General features: G+C 44.2%; 1 protein-coding gene across 1 annotated transcript in view; it reads right to left on the reverse strand.

Annotated features, from left to right (window-relative positions):
• Nucleotides 1-532: 532 nt before the first annotated feature.
• Nucleotides 533-14,790, reverse strand: part of mtss1 (MTSS I-BAR domain containing 1) — a gene marked incomplete at its 3' end in the record, with an annotated part of 31,867 nt that continues 17,609 nt past the window's right edge. The window contains exons 4-15 of the mRNA XM_083908098.1: nt 13,465-13,549; nt 11,421-11,512; nt 10,383-10,457; nt 6,246-6,403; nt 5,924-6,031; nt 5,731-5,828; nt 5,415-5,493; nt 4,481-4,612; nt 4,217-4,367; nt 2,694-2,720; nt 791-1,560; nt 533-703 (exon numbers count right to left, since the gene is read on the reverse strand). Of these exons, the coding sequence (XP_083764224.1) occupies nt 533-703; nt 791-1,560; nt 2,694-2,720; nt 4,217-4,367; nt 4,481-4,612; nt 5,415-5,493; nt 5,731-5,828; nt 5,924-6,031; nt 6,246-6,403; nt 10,383-10,457; nt 11,421-11,512; nt 13,465-13,549 (1,946 nt within the window). The remainder of the gene's footprint in view (nt 704-790; nt 1,561-2,693; nt 2,721-4,216; nt 4,368-4,480; nt 4,613-5,414; nt 5,494-5,730; nt 5,829-5,923; nt 6,032-6,245; nt 6,404-10,382; nt 10,458-11,420; nt 11,513-13,464; nt 13,550-14,790) is intronic.

Consider the following 14,790-nt stretch of genomic DNA (forward strand, 5'->3'; position numbering starts at 1 on the left):
AGTATGGCTTAAGGTGTAGCCAACGTTAGCATCCTTCTGAAGAAGCTAACAGGTGTTGCGGTTTAAGGTGTAGCTAATGTTAGCGTCCCTCTGAAGAAGATATCTTAAAGATATCGTAGATTTTTTTGCTAAGCGGCTAAACGGTGAGCGTCCGTGTCTCAGGCTGCTTCCTCGTGATACAAAAACCCTGAACTGTCCCTTTAAAGCCTCCACGTACCACATGACAGTGGAGGAACAGCGAATTCAGAGATGAACTCCTCCCTCCTGCCGGGAGTACAAATCAAACGCACCCCGGACTGAAGCTCAGCCACAGAACGGTCGCCATCAGACCGAGTCATCGAACCAAACCAAAACTTTATGTAAGCAATCGAAAAAAACTACACAAAAACAAAACAAAACAAAACCGCAAACATAAAAATCACTCAAGAGATCCGTTACAGCGACAGGAAGTGACGTCATCGTCTAACAGGAAGCAGGAAATCAAACACGGAGTACCAGCGACGGATGGTTCAGATCATCAGACCCACAGGCCTCACTTGTGATTGGCTGGGGCCGGCAGGAGAGGGGCGGAGCGATCGTTGGTGATGGTTCTTTTGAGTTTGACTCCTCTGATGAGGGTCAGCATGCTGCCTCCTCCTCCTCCTCCTCCTCCTCCCTGGGTCAGCTGATCCAGGCTGGAGGGGGGAGGAGCCTGGGGCTGGTACTGAGAGCTGTGGCCCACACAGGGAGGTTCTGCCTGGGCTGAACCAGAGGCCTGGACTGGGACCTGGACCTGGACCTGGTGCTGCTGGTGCTGGTGGAAGAGCTTCTGTTTCTGCTGCTGGTTCAGCTGCTGCTGGTTCAGCTGCTGCTGGTTCAGCTGCTGCTGGTTCAGCTGCTGCTGGTACTGGTCTAGTTTCTGGTACTGGTCTAGTTTCTGGTCCTGGTCTAGTTTCTGGTAATGGTCTAGTTTCTGGTACTGCTCTTGTTTTGGTGGATGCGGCTGCTGCAGATACTGTCTCTGTTGCTGCCGCTTGCCGTTGCTGCCCTCTGGTGGCAGGGAGGGCACAGTGGGCATGTGACCCGGGACCAGCTGGTAGTACGGTGATGATGATGATGATGAGGGTGGTAAGGCGCTGAGGCTCTGCGTGGAAGTGCAGAGTTTACTGTGACCCAAACCTCCAGCAGGGGGCGCAGCAAAAACGTTCTCATCGCTGCCGCCACCGCCGGCGCTCCCCGCGAGGGCTTTGAGCGGCACCTGCGGCGTGCAGATGGGTATGGGAACGCCGCTGATGGTGCCGCGGCGGTAGCCGGGCTTGGACGAGGGCTTGCGCCTGATGGTGGCGGTGTGCGTGGGCAGCTGGCGCACGGAGCCGCCCATGAAGTCGGACTCGGCCAGCAGGCTGACGGTGGAGGCGGGGCGTTTGGACTGCGCGAACTTCCTGTACTGCAGGGCCAGGTCCGAGTTCCTCGGCATGGTCGAGGACCTGTCGAAGTCGGGCTGCCGGACGCTGCCGTGCGACAGGCGATGCAGCGAGACGGCGTCGGCGTCTCCGTGGAGCGAGACGGACTCGTAGTCGACTGCAGAGAGGAAAGAGGGCGGAGACTTTAGGTCATTTCTGCGTCATCTTAAAAACCTTTGATGAAGAAGAGTTTTGTCAGGAAAACAATCACTGCATTCATTCATTCATTCATTCATTCATTCATTCACTCACTTATTCACAATGAACATGCAACTCTAAGACATTTAAAGGGACAGTGTAGTTGTGTGAGGTAATTACACTAACAAAATAAAACGTATTCACGTCTTTATCGCTCTGTTAAACTGAAGTCTGTAAACCACTCACTCTCCCACACCAAAGTCCACAGAGAAAACCAGTGATTTTAGCTCACAGGGACACAGGAGCTGCTGGTCCTCTGCTGCCTCGTGTGGTCACAAAATCAGACATTGTAACTTAGGGATGGAGGCAGCAGTGGATTAACAACTAGCTAACATTAGCATCCCTTTGAAGAAGCTCATAGTTGTTATGATTTAAGGTGTAGCTAACATTAGCATCCCTCAGAAGAAGCTAACTGTTGTTATGGTTTAAGGTGTAGCTAATGTTAGCATCCCTCTGAAGAACTTCACATGTGTTATGGTTTAAGGTGTAGCTAACGTTAGCATCCCTCTGAAGAAGTTCACATGTGTTATGGTTTAAGGTGTAGCTAACGTTAGCATCCCTCTGAAGAACTTCACATGTGTTATGGTTTAAGGTGTAGCTAACGTTAGCATCCCTCTGAAGAAGTTCACAGGTGTTATGGTTTAAGGTGTTTTCTCTATGGGCTTTGGTGTGGGAGAGTGAGTGACTTTGGTGTGGGAGAGTGAGTGACTTTGGTGTAGGAGAGTGAGTGGTTTACAAACTTCAAAAACCTCTGTCTCACAGTGAGATAAAGACGTTCTGATGTAAACCAGCTGAGATTTAATTCCATAAGTCTTTTATTAAGCGGCTTAAATCTGTTTGTTGTTGATTGCGTCTGTGCAGCAGGGGGCGCTCACAGTGCAGTACCTCGTACAACCACACCATCGAATACACTGACACTCTACAGTCTGACTCGTCAAACTCTAACTGATCGACCTAAGCTTGAATTAAAAAAACGTGTTCACACACAGGCTCATGCACTAACAGAGAGGTCAAAGGTCAGAGGTCAGAGGTCACAGTCATTCAGAGACCTACCATAGAGGGGAGGCTCTCTCTTTACAGCTGGAAGACAAGGAAGGAAGTTTAACCAAGAAAACAACACAGAGAACCAGAGAGGAACCAAAGAGGAACCAGAGAGGAACCACAGAGGAACCAGAGAGGAACCAGAGAGGAACCACAGAGGAACCATTGAGGAACCACAGAGGAACCAGAGAGGAACCACATAGGAACTACAGAGGAACCAGAGAGGAACCACATAGGAACCAGAGAGGAACCAGAGAGGAACCAGTGAGGAACCACAGAGGAACCAGTGAAGAACCACATAGGAACCACAGAGGAACCAGAGAGGAACCACATAGGAACTACAGAGGAACCAGAGAGGAACCAGAGAGGAACCAGTGAGGAACCACAGAGGAACCAGAGAGGAACCACAGAGGAACCAGAGAGGAACCACAGAGGAACCATTGAGGAACCACAGAGGAACCAGAGAGGAACCACATAGGAACTACAGAGGAACCAGAGAGGAACCACATAGGAACCAGAGAGGAACCAGAGAGGAACCAGTGAGGAACCACAGAGGAACCAGTGAAGAACCACATAGGAACCACAGAGGAACCAGAGAGGAACCACATAGGAACTACAGAGGAACCAGAGAGGAACCAGAGAGGAACCAGTGAGGAACCACAGAGGAACCAGAGAGGAACCACAGAGGAACCAGAGAGGAACCACAGAGGAACCAGAGAGGGACCAGTGAGGAACCACAGAGGAACCAGAGAGGAACCACAGAGGAACCATTGAGGAACCACAGAGGAACCAGAGAGGAACCACATAGGAACTACAGAGGAACCAGAGAGGAACCACATAGGAACCAGAGAGGAACCAGAGAGGAACCAGTGAGGAACCACAGAGGAACCAGTGAAGAACCACATAGGAACCACAGAGGAACCAGAGAGGAACCACATAGGAACTACAGAGGAACCAGAGAGGAACCAGAGAGGAACCAGTGAGGAACCACAGAGGAACCAGAGAGGAACCAGTGAGAAACCAGAGAGGAACCACAGAGGAACCAGAGAGGGACCAGTGAGGAACCACAGAGGAACCAGTGAAGAACCAGAGAGGAACCACAGAGGAACCACAGAGGAACCACAGAGGAACCAGTGAAGAACCAGAGAGGAACCACAGAGGAACCAGAGAGGAACCAGAAGAACACCAGGGAGAGTTCATATCATTGTGTACTGTGTATGTGTGTGTACTCACTGTGTGTGTGTGCTCACTGTGTGAGTGTGTGAGTGTGTGTGAGTATGTCTCTGTGTGTGTGTCTCTGTGTGTGTGTGTGTGTGTGTGTGTGTCTGTGTGTGTGCTCACTGTGTGTGTCTGTGTGTGTGCTCACTGTGTGTGTCTGTGTGTGTGTGTGTGTGTGTGTGTGTGTGTGTGTGTGTGTGTGTGTGCTCACTGTGTGTGTCTGTGTGTGTGTGTGTGTGTGTGTGTCTCTGTGTGTGAGTGTGTGTGTCTGTGTGTGCTCACTGTGTGTGTGTGTGTGTGTGTGTGTGTGTGCTCACTGTGTGAGTGGATGGTGTCCTCAGAGCAGGATGGTGTGGTGGTCTGTGTGCTGTAGCCACTGGAGCAGTGCAGAGAGTCCCTGCTGTTCCTCGGGGCGTCAGAATTCAACGCACCCAACGTCAACGCCAGCTGGTCCCGAGCTGAGCAGGACTACACACACACACACACACACACACACACACACACACACACACACACATATATGTTTATGGTGACACTGTGTTTTACACATGTATTACACAGAGTAAACATGATAACTGTACCTTCCCAGATGCTGACATGGCTCGCGCTCTCTCTCCATGCTGTGTGTAGATGTGTGGGGGGGCGAGCAGGCCGTTCTCTGGCCCTCTGCTGCCCCCTGCTGACATCGGGTGGGAGGACGAGGCCACTGGATCCTGTGGTAAATAAAAACACACAAGTATTTATTTTTACTTCCAACTCTTTTTATCTGGAATTTGACGTTATTATTTAAAGGTCTATTTCACGTTGTCACATCACTCTCCCACACCAAAGTCACTCACTCTCCCACACCAAAGTCCCACACAGGAGATGCTGGTCCTCTGCTGCCTCGTGTGGTCAATTTGTGTCACTGATGTTTGCCAGAATTTAAAACACAGAATTCACTAAAATCAGTCATTGTAAGTTAATGATGGAGGCAGCAGTGGATCAACAACTCCTGTGAACTCCTGTGTGCTGTGATGTTAAAATCACTGGTTTACTCTATGGACTTTGGTGTGGGAGAGTGAGTGACTTTGGTGTGAGAGAGTGAGTGACTTTGGTGTGGGAGAAAGAGTGACTTTGGTGTGTGAGAGTGAGTGACTGGTGTGGGAGAGTGAGTGACTTTGGTGTGTGAGAGTGAGTGACTGGGGTGGGAGAGTGAGTGACTTTGGTGTGGGAGAGTGAGTGACTTTGGTGTGGGAGAGTGAGTGACTTTGGTGTGGGAGAGTGAGTGACTTTGGTGTGAGAGAGTGAGTGACTTTGGTGTGGGAGAGTGAGTGACTTTGGTGTGGGAGAGTGAGTGACTTTGGTGTGGGAGAGTGAGCGGCTTTGGTGTGAGAGAGTGAGCGGCTTTGGTGTGGGAGAGTGAGTGACTTTATAAACTTCAGTTTACACAAGGAAAAGTCTGTCAAACAGTGAAGCTAAAGACGTAAACACTCTCTCTCTGTGTGTGTGTGTGTGTGTGTGTGTGTGTGTTACCTGAACATGAAGTCCATCCACAGCAGAGCTGATGGAGTCCAGAGAGGGGACATGTCTCACTGATCCACACTGATAGTTACTGAAAAAACACACACACACACACACACACACACACAGATTAACACCAAATCATAACACACATTATCTCAAAGCTCTCATCATTTGATAAACTTGTCTCTTTGGACGTTTAGTAACTGACTGTTGTTTCAGGACTTTTGACATAAATGAACTTAAACTGATTTTAAGTTGAATTTTCTGTCTGTGTGTGTGTGTGTGTGTGTGTGTGTGTCTCTGTGTGTGTGTGTGTGTGTGTTACCTGCTGATGCTGCTCTTCCTGGACAGTGAGTTACTTGGTGAAGCTGGAGGAGTCTGGTACGTGTAGTTGAAATCAGAACCTTTCAGGTCCAAAATCACCTGAGACACAAGGACACGCATGGAAATAAACAACAACAACAACAACGGCCTGATGGCGGTGCTGTAGAGGAAAGGTCAGAGGTCAAACGCTGTACCTGCTCACTGGCTGCTGGGAGTTTGTTGGGCTCAGCTGTCAGGGTCACCAGGTCACCCAGGATGGACTGAAGGTGTGTGACCTCACCCAGCATGTTCATCTCATGGTCCTACACACACACACACACACACACACACACACACACACACACACACAGTATTGGTCAGATATACTGTTCTACTGTAAAGACTTCACTGTCATTAGGACCAGGTTTTGGTCTCCATGAGGACACTGGTCCTGACAAGGTCAGTGTTTATGACAGAAATGGTCCCAAGGAGGCAACACAAATACTAGACAACACACACACACACACAGACACTGACCAGTACAGGCTTCAGCATGGTGACCAGGGTGCAGTACCGCGCTCTCTCCTCTATGAGCGCCCTGCACACAGCTCGCTTCTCCGTGTCCTCCAGGACGGCGTAGCGCACGTTGACGTCCTGCAGCGCACTGTCCAGCTGTCCACGCGCCTCGCCCTTCCCTACACACACACACACACACACACACACACACACACACACGTTTGATCATTTTCTATGACTGACAAATATAAAACTCGATTGTTGACATTATAAAGTTTTGTTTTTTTTCTCAAATGTTTAGCTGTTTTCGGTAAAAATTAGTTGTAATGACTAAACTTTTCAGTAAACTTTGTAAAATAAACAGTGCTGTCAAACGTTAACGCCCGTGACGTCATGTTTACGTGACTCTCGATTGTTAAAATGAGTCTCTAAACTTACGCTAAACTTTAAAAACACACATACGCAGTAGCACAGGAACGCCGGTTATTTGTTAGCGCTGCTCTTTTGCTTTAATAAACACACCGCTCCAGTTCCACTGTAGGCTAACGCTAACGGCAGCTAAAAGGAGCCAACGCAGCTAACTGGCAAACGGTGCCCAGACTCCGCCTTTTTCCGCTCAGTCGTCGTGGAAACGTGTCGTGCGTTAACCTAGTTTTAACCTAACTTTCTTACTAAACTTAGTTAAAAAGCAAAAGTTGTACCTGTTGATAAAACCAGCAAAAAAAACAAAAACATGTAGGAAGTCTAGTAAACATTGAATTAAAAAAACAAAAACAATTTTTTTTCAAGAATACATTTTTTTTTTTTCAAAATTAAATATTTGTTTTGTCATTTTTTGGGACAAATTCCTAAACTTAATTTAAAAAAAAATAAATTTCCTTGGTGAAACTAGTAAAAAGTTGTTCGTAAAAATATGTTTTAATTTTAATATTAACCAGAGTAAAGAAGACTTCAGATCCAGTTTTTACCATAAGAATGTGTGAATATCACAGTAAACCACTCACTCTCCCACACCAAAGTCACTCACTCTCCCGCACCAAAGTCACTCACTCTCCCGCACCAAAGTCACTCACTCTCCCGCACCAAAGTCACTCACTCTCCCGCACCAAAGTCACTCACTCTCCCGCACCAAAGTCACTCACTCTCCCGCACCAAAGTCACTCACTCTCCCGCACCAAAGTCACTCACTCTCCCACACCAAAGTCACTCACTCTCCCACACCAAAGTCACTTACTCTCTCACACCAAAGTCACTCACTCTCTCACACCAAAGTCACTCACTCACTCACACCAAAGTCACTCACTCTCCCACACCAAAGTCACTCACTCTCTCACACCAAAGTCACTCACTCTCTCACACCAAAGTCACTCACTCTGCCACACCAAAGTCACTCACTCTCTCACACCAAAGTCACTCACTCTCTCACACCAAAGTCACTCACTCTCCCACACCAAAGTCACTCACTCTCCCACACCAAAGTCCATAGAGTAAACCAGTGATTTTAACATCACAGCACACAGGAGTTCACAGGAGTTGTTGATCCACTGCTGCCTCCATCACTAACTTACAATGACTGATTTTTAAATATTCAAAGAAAAGACAAAGTGTTTCCATAATTATTTGGGGGAAGAATTTGTGACGTTCCATGAACGACTTTCCACAAAAGCAAAATCCTGAGGCGACGGCGGCCAGAAATTCTTCTGGATAAAAAACCTAAACCTAAGCCTCAGCAACAACACTGTTAAGGAGAGCTCAGGCCGTGATACCCAGTTACCACCAGCAGGGGTCAGAACAACACCACACACGTCCATGTACAGGTTTGTCACACAGGAAGGAAGAGGGTGAGACATGTGTCTCTCTGATATGATATATGTGAATGTGACCCCGCCCCCCTGCTGTGTCATGTAGTGACAGTGACACAAAGTGACCACACGAGGCAGCAGAGGACCAGCAGCTCCTGTGTCCCTGTGAGCTAAAATCACTGGTTTTCTCTATGGACTTTGGTGTGGGAGAGTGAGTTGTTCTTAACAGATACAGTAGACTTATAGACTCTGTTAGGTGAGTCTTAGGTTAAAGTGGTTACCCACAGTTACAACTTCTGACATTTAAGAGCCTCTTTAGCCAAAGAACCAGTCTGTGAACATTCTTCACTCACAGATACTGTTCACCTCAGGCTGGAGAAGCTGAGGAATCAGTGAGAACACAGAGAAATACTGATCATTGTCTGAAAACAAAGACAGAAGAATACAATTACATCCAACTAAGTTTAAAGTAAATCAGTTAAAGTCAGTTTAACTCAATCCAAACTCAATCACTGTCATTTTTCAGCTTCTTAAATGTGAATTTTTTCGCGTTTCTGTCATTTTTCAGCTTCTTAAATGTGAATATTTTCACGTTTCTGTCATTTTTCAGCTTCTTAAATGTGAATATTTTCACGTTTCTGTCATTTTTCAGCTTCTTAAATGTGAATATTTTCACGTTTCTGTCATTTTTCAGCTTCTTAAATGTGAATATTTTCACGTTTCTGTCATTTTTCAGCTTCTTACATGTGAATATTTTCATGTTTCTGTCATTTTTCAGCTTCTTAAATGTGAATATTTTCACGTTTCTGTCATTTTTCAGCTTCTTAAATGTGAATATTTTCACGTTTCTGTCATTTTTCAGCTTCTTAAATGTGAATATTTTCACGTTTCTGTCATTTTTCAGCTTCTTAAATGTGAATATTTTCACGTTTCTGTCGTTTTTCAGCTTCTTAAATGTGAATATTTTCACGTTTCTGTCATTTTTCAGCTTCTTAAATGTGAATATTTTCACGTTTCTGTCGTTTTTCAGCTTCTTAAATGTGAATATTTTCACGTTTCTGTCATTTTTCAGCTTCTTAAATGTGAATATTTTCACGTTTCTGTCATTTTTCAGCTTCTTAAATGTGAATATTTTCACGTTTCTGTCATTTTTCAGCTTCTTAAATGTGAATATTTTCACGTTTCTGTCATTTTTCAGCTTCTTAAATGTGAATATTTTCACGTTTCTGTCATTTTTCAGCTTCTTAAATGTGAATATTTTCACGTTTCTGTCATTTTTCAGCTTCTTAAATGTGAATATTTTCACGTTTCTGTCATTTTTCAGCTTCTTAAATGTGAATATTTTCATGTTTCTGTCATTTTTCAGCTTCTTAAATGTGAATATTTTCACGTTTCTGTCGTTTTTCAGCTTCTTAAATGTGAATATTTTCACGTTTCTGTCATTTTTCAGCTTCTTAAATGTGAATATTTTCACGTTTCTGTCATTTTTCAGCTTCTTAAATGTGAATATTTTCACGTTTCTGTCATTTTTCAGCTTCTTAAATGTGAATATTTTCACGTTTCTGTCATTTTTCAGCTTCTTAAATGTGAATATTTTCACGTTTCTGTCATTTTTCAGCTTCTTAAATGTGAATATTTTCACGTTTCTGTCATTTTTCAGCTTCTTAAATGTGAATATTTTCATGTTTCTGTCATTTTTCAGCTTCTTAAATGTGAATATTTTCACGTTTCTGTCGTTTTTCAGCTTCTTAAATGTGAATATTTTCACGTTTCTGTCATTTTTCAGCTTCTTAAATGTGAATATTTTCACGTCTGCCTTCACTCTCCTCCTCCTCATCCGTCTGTGAGCAGTTGGAGATTCCCTGTGTGAAGTGGTCACACACCACATAATGACAGAGCACACACACACACACACACACACACACACACACACACACACACACACACACACACACACACACACACACACACACACACACACACACACACACACACACACACACACACACACACACACACACACACACACACACACACACACACACACACACACACGGGATGATCAGTGATGGAGCAGATGTTTACTAAAGTTTTTCTTTTTGTCCCTATACTTTTATAGGGATGCGTGTGTGTATGCGTGCGTGCGTGCGCATGACGACCTCTTGAGTCTCTGTCGTTAAAAAGACGATGAGAAAAAAGTTGTGGACATAGAAACCACACCCTGTCGTCCAGGTGTCTGGTTGCTATGGAAACAACCTTCAGTCCAAACCACTTGAACAAAGGTGTAACGTAAAAAGAAGAATAATAATCGTAGAGTGTTTGGTCGTGAGGGTGAATTCTCTTCTCTTCTTCTTACCTTTCTTCACCTTCTTCTGCAGTTTGATGGTGTCTGATGATTTCTTCTTGATGTCTGCTCTCACTTTCTTATACTCTGGAAAGACAAGAGCAACACACAGTCTGTAAACTGTGTTCTGTGTGTGTGTGTGTGTGTGTGTGTGTGTGTGTTCTCTTGTACTTGCGGCATACTGAGGACCAGTGAGGTTTTTTTTGTTTTCATTGAAATCATTTCCTGCTGTACTCAATTTGTCAAAAAACAATTCTAATTGTGGACAACATATTATAGTATGATGTTTTTGTCAAATTTTGGGTAAAAAAAAAAATTCTAATTTTGGTCGACATAGTATAATATGACATTTTTGTCAAATTTTGGACCAAATTTTTTTTTTCCAAATTTTTTGTCAAATTTTGGACCAAAAATTTTGGGTAATTTTTTTTTTCTAATTTTGGTCGACATAGTATAATATGACATTTTTGTCAAATTTTGGACCAAATTTTTTTTCCCACATTTTTTGTCAAATTTTGGACCAAAAATTTTGGGTATATTTTTTTTTCTACTTTTGGTCTGCATAGTATAGTATGACATTTTTGTCAAATTTTGGACCAAATTTTTTTTCCCACATTTTTTGTCAAATTTTGGACCAAAAATTTTGGGTATATTTTTTTTTCACATTTTGGTCTGCATAGTATAGTATGACATTTTTGTCAAATTTTGGGCCAAATTGTTTTCCCCAATTTTTTTGTCAAATTTTGGACCAAAAATTTTGGGTCAATTTTTTTTTTCTAATTTTGGACAACATAGTATAGTATGATGTTTTTGTCAAATTTTGGACCAAAAAAAACAAAAAAAAAAAACATCGAAAAAGTTTTCCAGCCCTTTTTGCTCTGGGGCTCCTCCTGCAGACATTTTATGGTAATGCAACCAGTAGTTCTTTGTAGATGTCGTTCATGAAGTAGATATTTGTAATTGTGTTGATTTATAAAGTGGAAATGCTGGTCCTCAGTATGCAGCAAGTACAAGAGTGTGTGTGTGTGTGTGTGTGTGTGTGTGTCTTACCTTTGGCGTGATCTTTGTCCAGCTGATTGGCCACTTTTTTCCACTCCTCCATCTTCAGCTCCAGTGGCGTGATGAGACTCTCTGACAGAGCTCTGAGATTAAAAAAACAAGATGAAATCATTATTTTTACATTATGGAGTTAATTATATCAGCCTGAGTCTGCAATATGTTCACTGAGAGAGACTTTAACAGGAAACTGACGTTTGTAAACCACTCACTCTGCCACACCAAAGTCACTCACTCTGCCACACCAAAGTCACTCACTCTCACACACCAAAGTCACTCACTGTCCCACACCAAAGTCACTCACTCTGCCACACCAAAGTCACTCACTCTGCCACACCAAAGTCACTCACTCTCCCACACCAAAGTCACTCACTCTGCCACACCAAAGTCACTCACTCTCTCACACCAAAGTCACTCACTCTCCCACACCAAAGTCCATAGAGTAAACCAGTGATTTTAACATCACAGCACACAGGAGTAGGGCTGGGCGATAATTCGATCTCGATTCGGGATCGCGATAAAATTTTGATCGATTTCGATAATAAGCTCGGGACATATTATTCGATATGAAAAGGTAAGCGCAACAACAACAGTATCAGAGTCTGTCGGCAGCCGTCGGACACGCCCACTTCCCATAGCAGTGCCGCTAAAGTTCCAACCACAGAGAGAACGGGAAAGAAGTTGAAGAAATGAGGACAAAATGAGCGAAGACAGCGAAAATAATGACGAACACAGCGAAGAGATTGTTGAAAAGAAAGGCAACACGACGTCAACTGTGTGGACGTGGTTTGGATACTGCAAACGCGACCATGAGCAGGCGAACCCGGTCTGTAAAATATGCCGGCGGTTGGTAGCTTGCGGGCTCAAGCTAGCACGATGTCTGCCGTTAGCATCGCTAGCGGGAGCGGCGCTGTGAAACAATAATCTATCCAGTCGTGCTTTGCAGCAATTGCCCTGTATGAAAAACTATCAAAACGGAGCAAAAATATAACGAACGCTATTAGTTATTGCTTCGCTAAAGACCCCAGGTACGAGCTCCATGGTAGAAAATACTTTTCTCAGACGGCACTGCCACAGCTTTATGATGAATGCCGTTGTAAGCTAAAAAAACAAACTATAATTGGGTAAATGATAGAATAACTGACTGGTTTACTGCATATTGTGCAATTTTGGCTCAGATTTCGTTCTACTTTTAAAATATATCTAGAGATCTACCTTAAACTTTCAGGTAGCATTTGTGCCAGGGCCATGTTTACTGTTTTTGTACTGGAAATGTTCACTAGTTATTTAATGTGATAGACGTCACAGATGTTTATATACAATGTTTCAATAAGTAAAAGCTTGTATTATTGTGTAAAGGGAGATGACTCATGTTAACATTACATTATTAAACTTTATTACAAAGTTTCAGTGAATCTCTTATTTCTTCAAGCTTCAGGATGTCCCTCACACTGGCTGCATCTGAAAAACTACATATCGTGATAAGAATCGAGATCGATCGATATAGAAAAACATATCGTGATAACATTTTTTTCCATATCGCCCAGCCCTACACAGGAGTTCACAGGAGTTGTTGATCCACTGCTGCCTCCATCACTAACTTACAATGACTGATTTTAGTGAATTCAGCTTTTAAAATATTTACTTGAGACTTAACTCTGTGACACAAAGTGACCACACGAGGCAGCAGAGGACCAGCAGCTCCCGTGTCCCTGTGAGCTTAAATCACTGGTTTTCTCTGTGGACTTTAGTGTGGGAGAGTGAGTGAGGGAGTAACGACAAATGCTTGAGATAACGCAGGAGCGACACAAACGACAAATGTTCAAATCAGGACACAAACCTCTCTCTCTCACACACACACACACCACGTCACAAGCATGTCAGCACAGGTGAAGGTGTGATGACGCCTCGTCTAACAGTGTGGGTAATTACACACCATAATTATCTTCATATACATGAGAACACCACTGTGTGTGTGTGTGTGTGTGTGTGTGTGTGTGTGTGTGTGTGTGTGTGTGTGTGTGTGTGTGTCTCTTACGTAGTAAACAGTTTGAGTTTAGACTCGATGCTTCGGTGTCTCATGCACATCCTGGTCAGTGCTGAGCCGATCTCCTTTGTGGCTCCTGGAGAAAAACAAAACAAACGCAGAAACAACTTTAACTTTATTATCTTTAATTTATACATTTATTTATTTATATCCTATCCCACTTTATCTGTAAAGCACCTTAAAAACAAACGTATATATATATATATATATATAGCACATTTCATACAGATAAAAGCGACACACTCTGCATATATAACTGCACACACACGCGCGCACGTTCGCACACACACATTTATTTTCTAACGCTTAGTGCATCACTGCAGACGCCGCACTGATCCTCCACAGGGGGGCGCTCCTGGAAATTTACCAGGAATTGTCCAAAACCTCGACCTTTAAAACTTTATTCAGCAACACATGAATTATGTGTGTGTGTGTGTGCGTGCTTCTGTGTGCATGTATGCTTGTGTGTGCGTGCGCGCTTGTGCGGTACTTCTGTGCGTGCATACTTGTGTGTGTGCGTCTGTACTCCGTTGTGCTTGTGTGTGTGTGCGCATGTGTGTGTGCGTATGCGTGTGTGTACTTGCCTCTGTACTTGTGTGCGCGCGAGTGCTTGTGTGTGTCTGTGCGAGTGTCTGTATGTGTACTTGTGCGCGTGTTTGTGCGAGTGCTTGTGCGAGTGCTTGTGTGTGTGTGTGCGTGCACGCTTGTACGTGTACTTGTGCACGTGTGAGCTTGTTTGCTTGCTTGTGGGTGCGTGCGTGTGTACTTGCGTCTGCACTTGTGTGTGTGTGTGTGTGCGCGAGTGCTTGTTTGTGTCTGTGCGAGTGTGCTTGTATGTGTACTTGCGTCTGTACTTGTGTGTGCGCGAGTGCTTGCGTGTGTGTGTGATGTAGACATTAAGTGTCCTTATGTTCAGACATGTCTAATGGATCTCAGAGTGGATTGTGGACGACTGGAGAAGAATGTGACCTGACAAGTTCAGACAGACTCAGAGTGGGAGTCAGTTTGTTTCTCTCTTTCTTCTGTCATTCGTCTGTTTGGTGTGCGGCTGAGAAACATCTGGACAGATGAGCTCATCACAACAGAACCACACACACACACAGGAGTATGTGTGTGTGTGTCTCCACTCACTGTTCACCATTTCTGTGTTGTTGTTTTTTTTTTTTTTGGGGGGGGGGGGGGGTATTCAACTCACGACACCACTGAACCTGTAGGGGGCAGCAGAGCCCCAGAACATACACCACACAGAAACCCGTCATCAAAATTCATGCAGTGATTGATTATTAATCCATGGATCGTGTCATTGTTTTAGGACCA

The sequence above is a fragment of the Microchirus variegatus genome, assembly GCF_963457635.1.
Source record: "Microchirus variegatus genome assembly, chromosome: 21".
NCBI lineage: Eukaryota > Metazoa > Chordata > Actinopteri > Pleuronectiformes > Soleidae > Microchirus > Microchirus variegatus.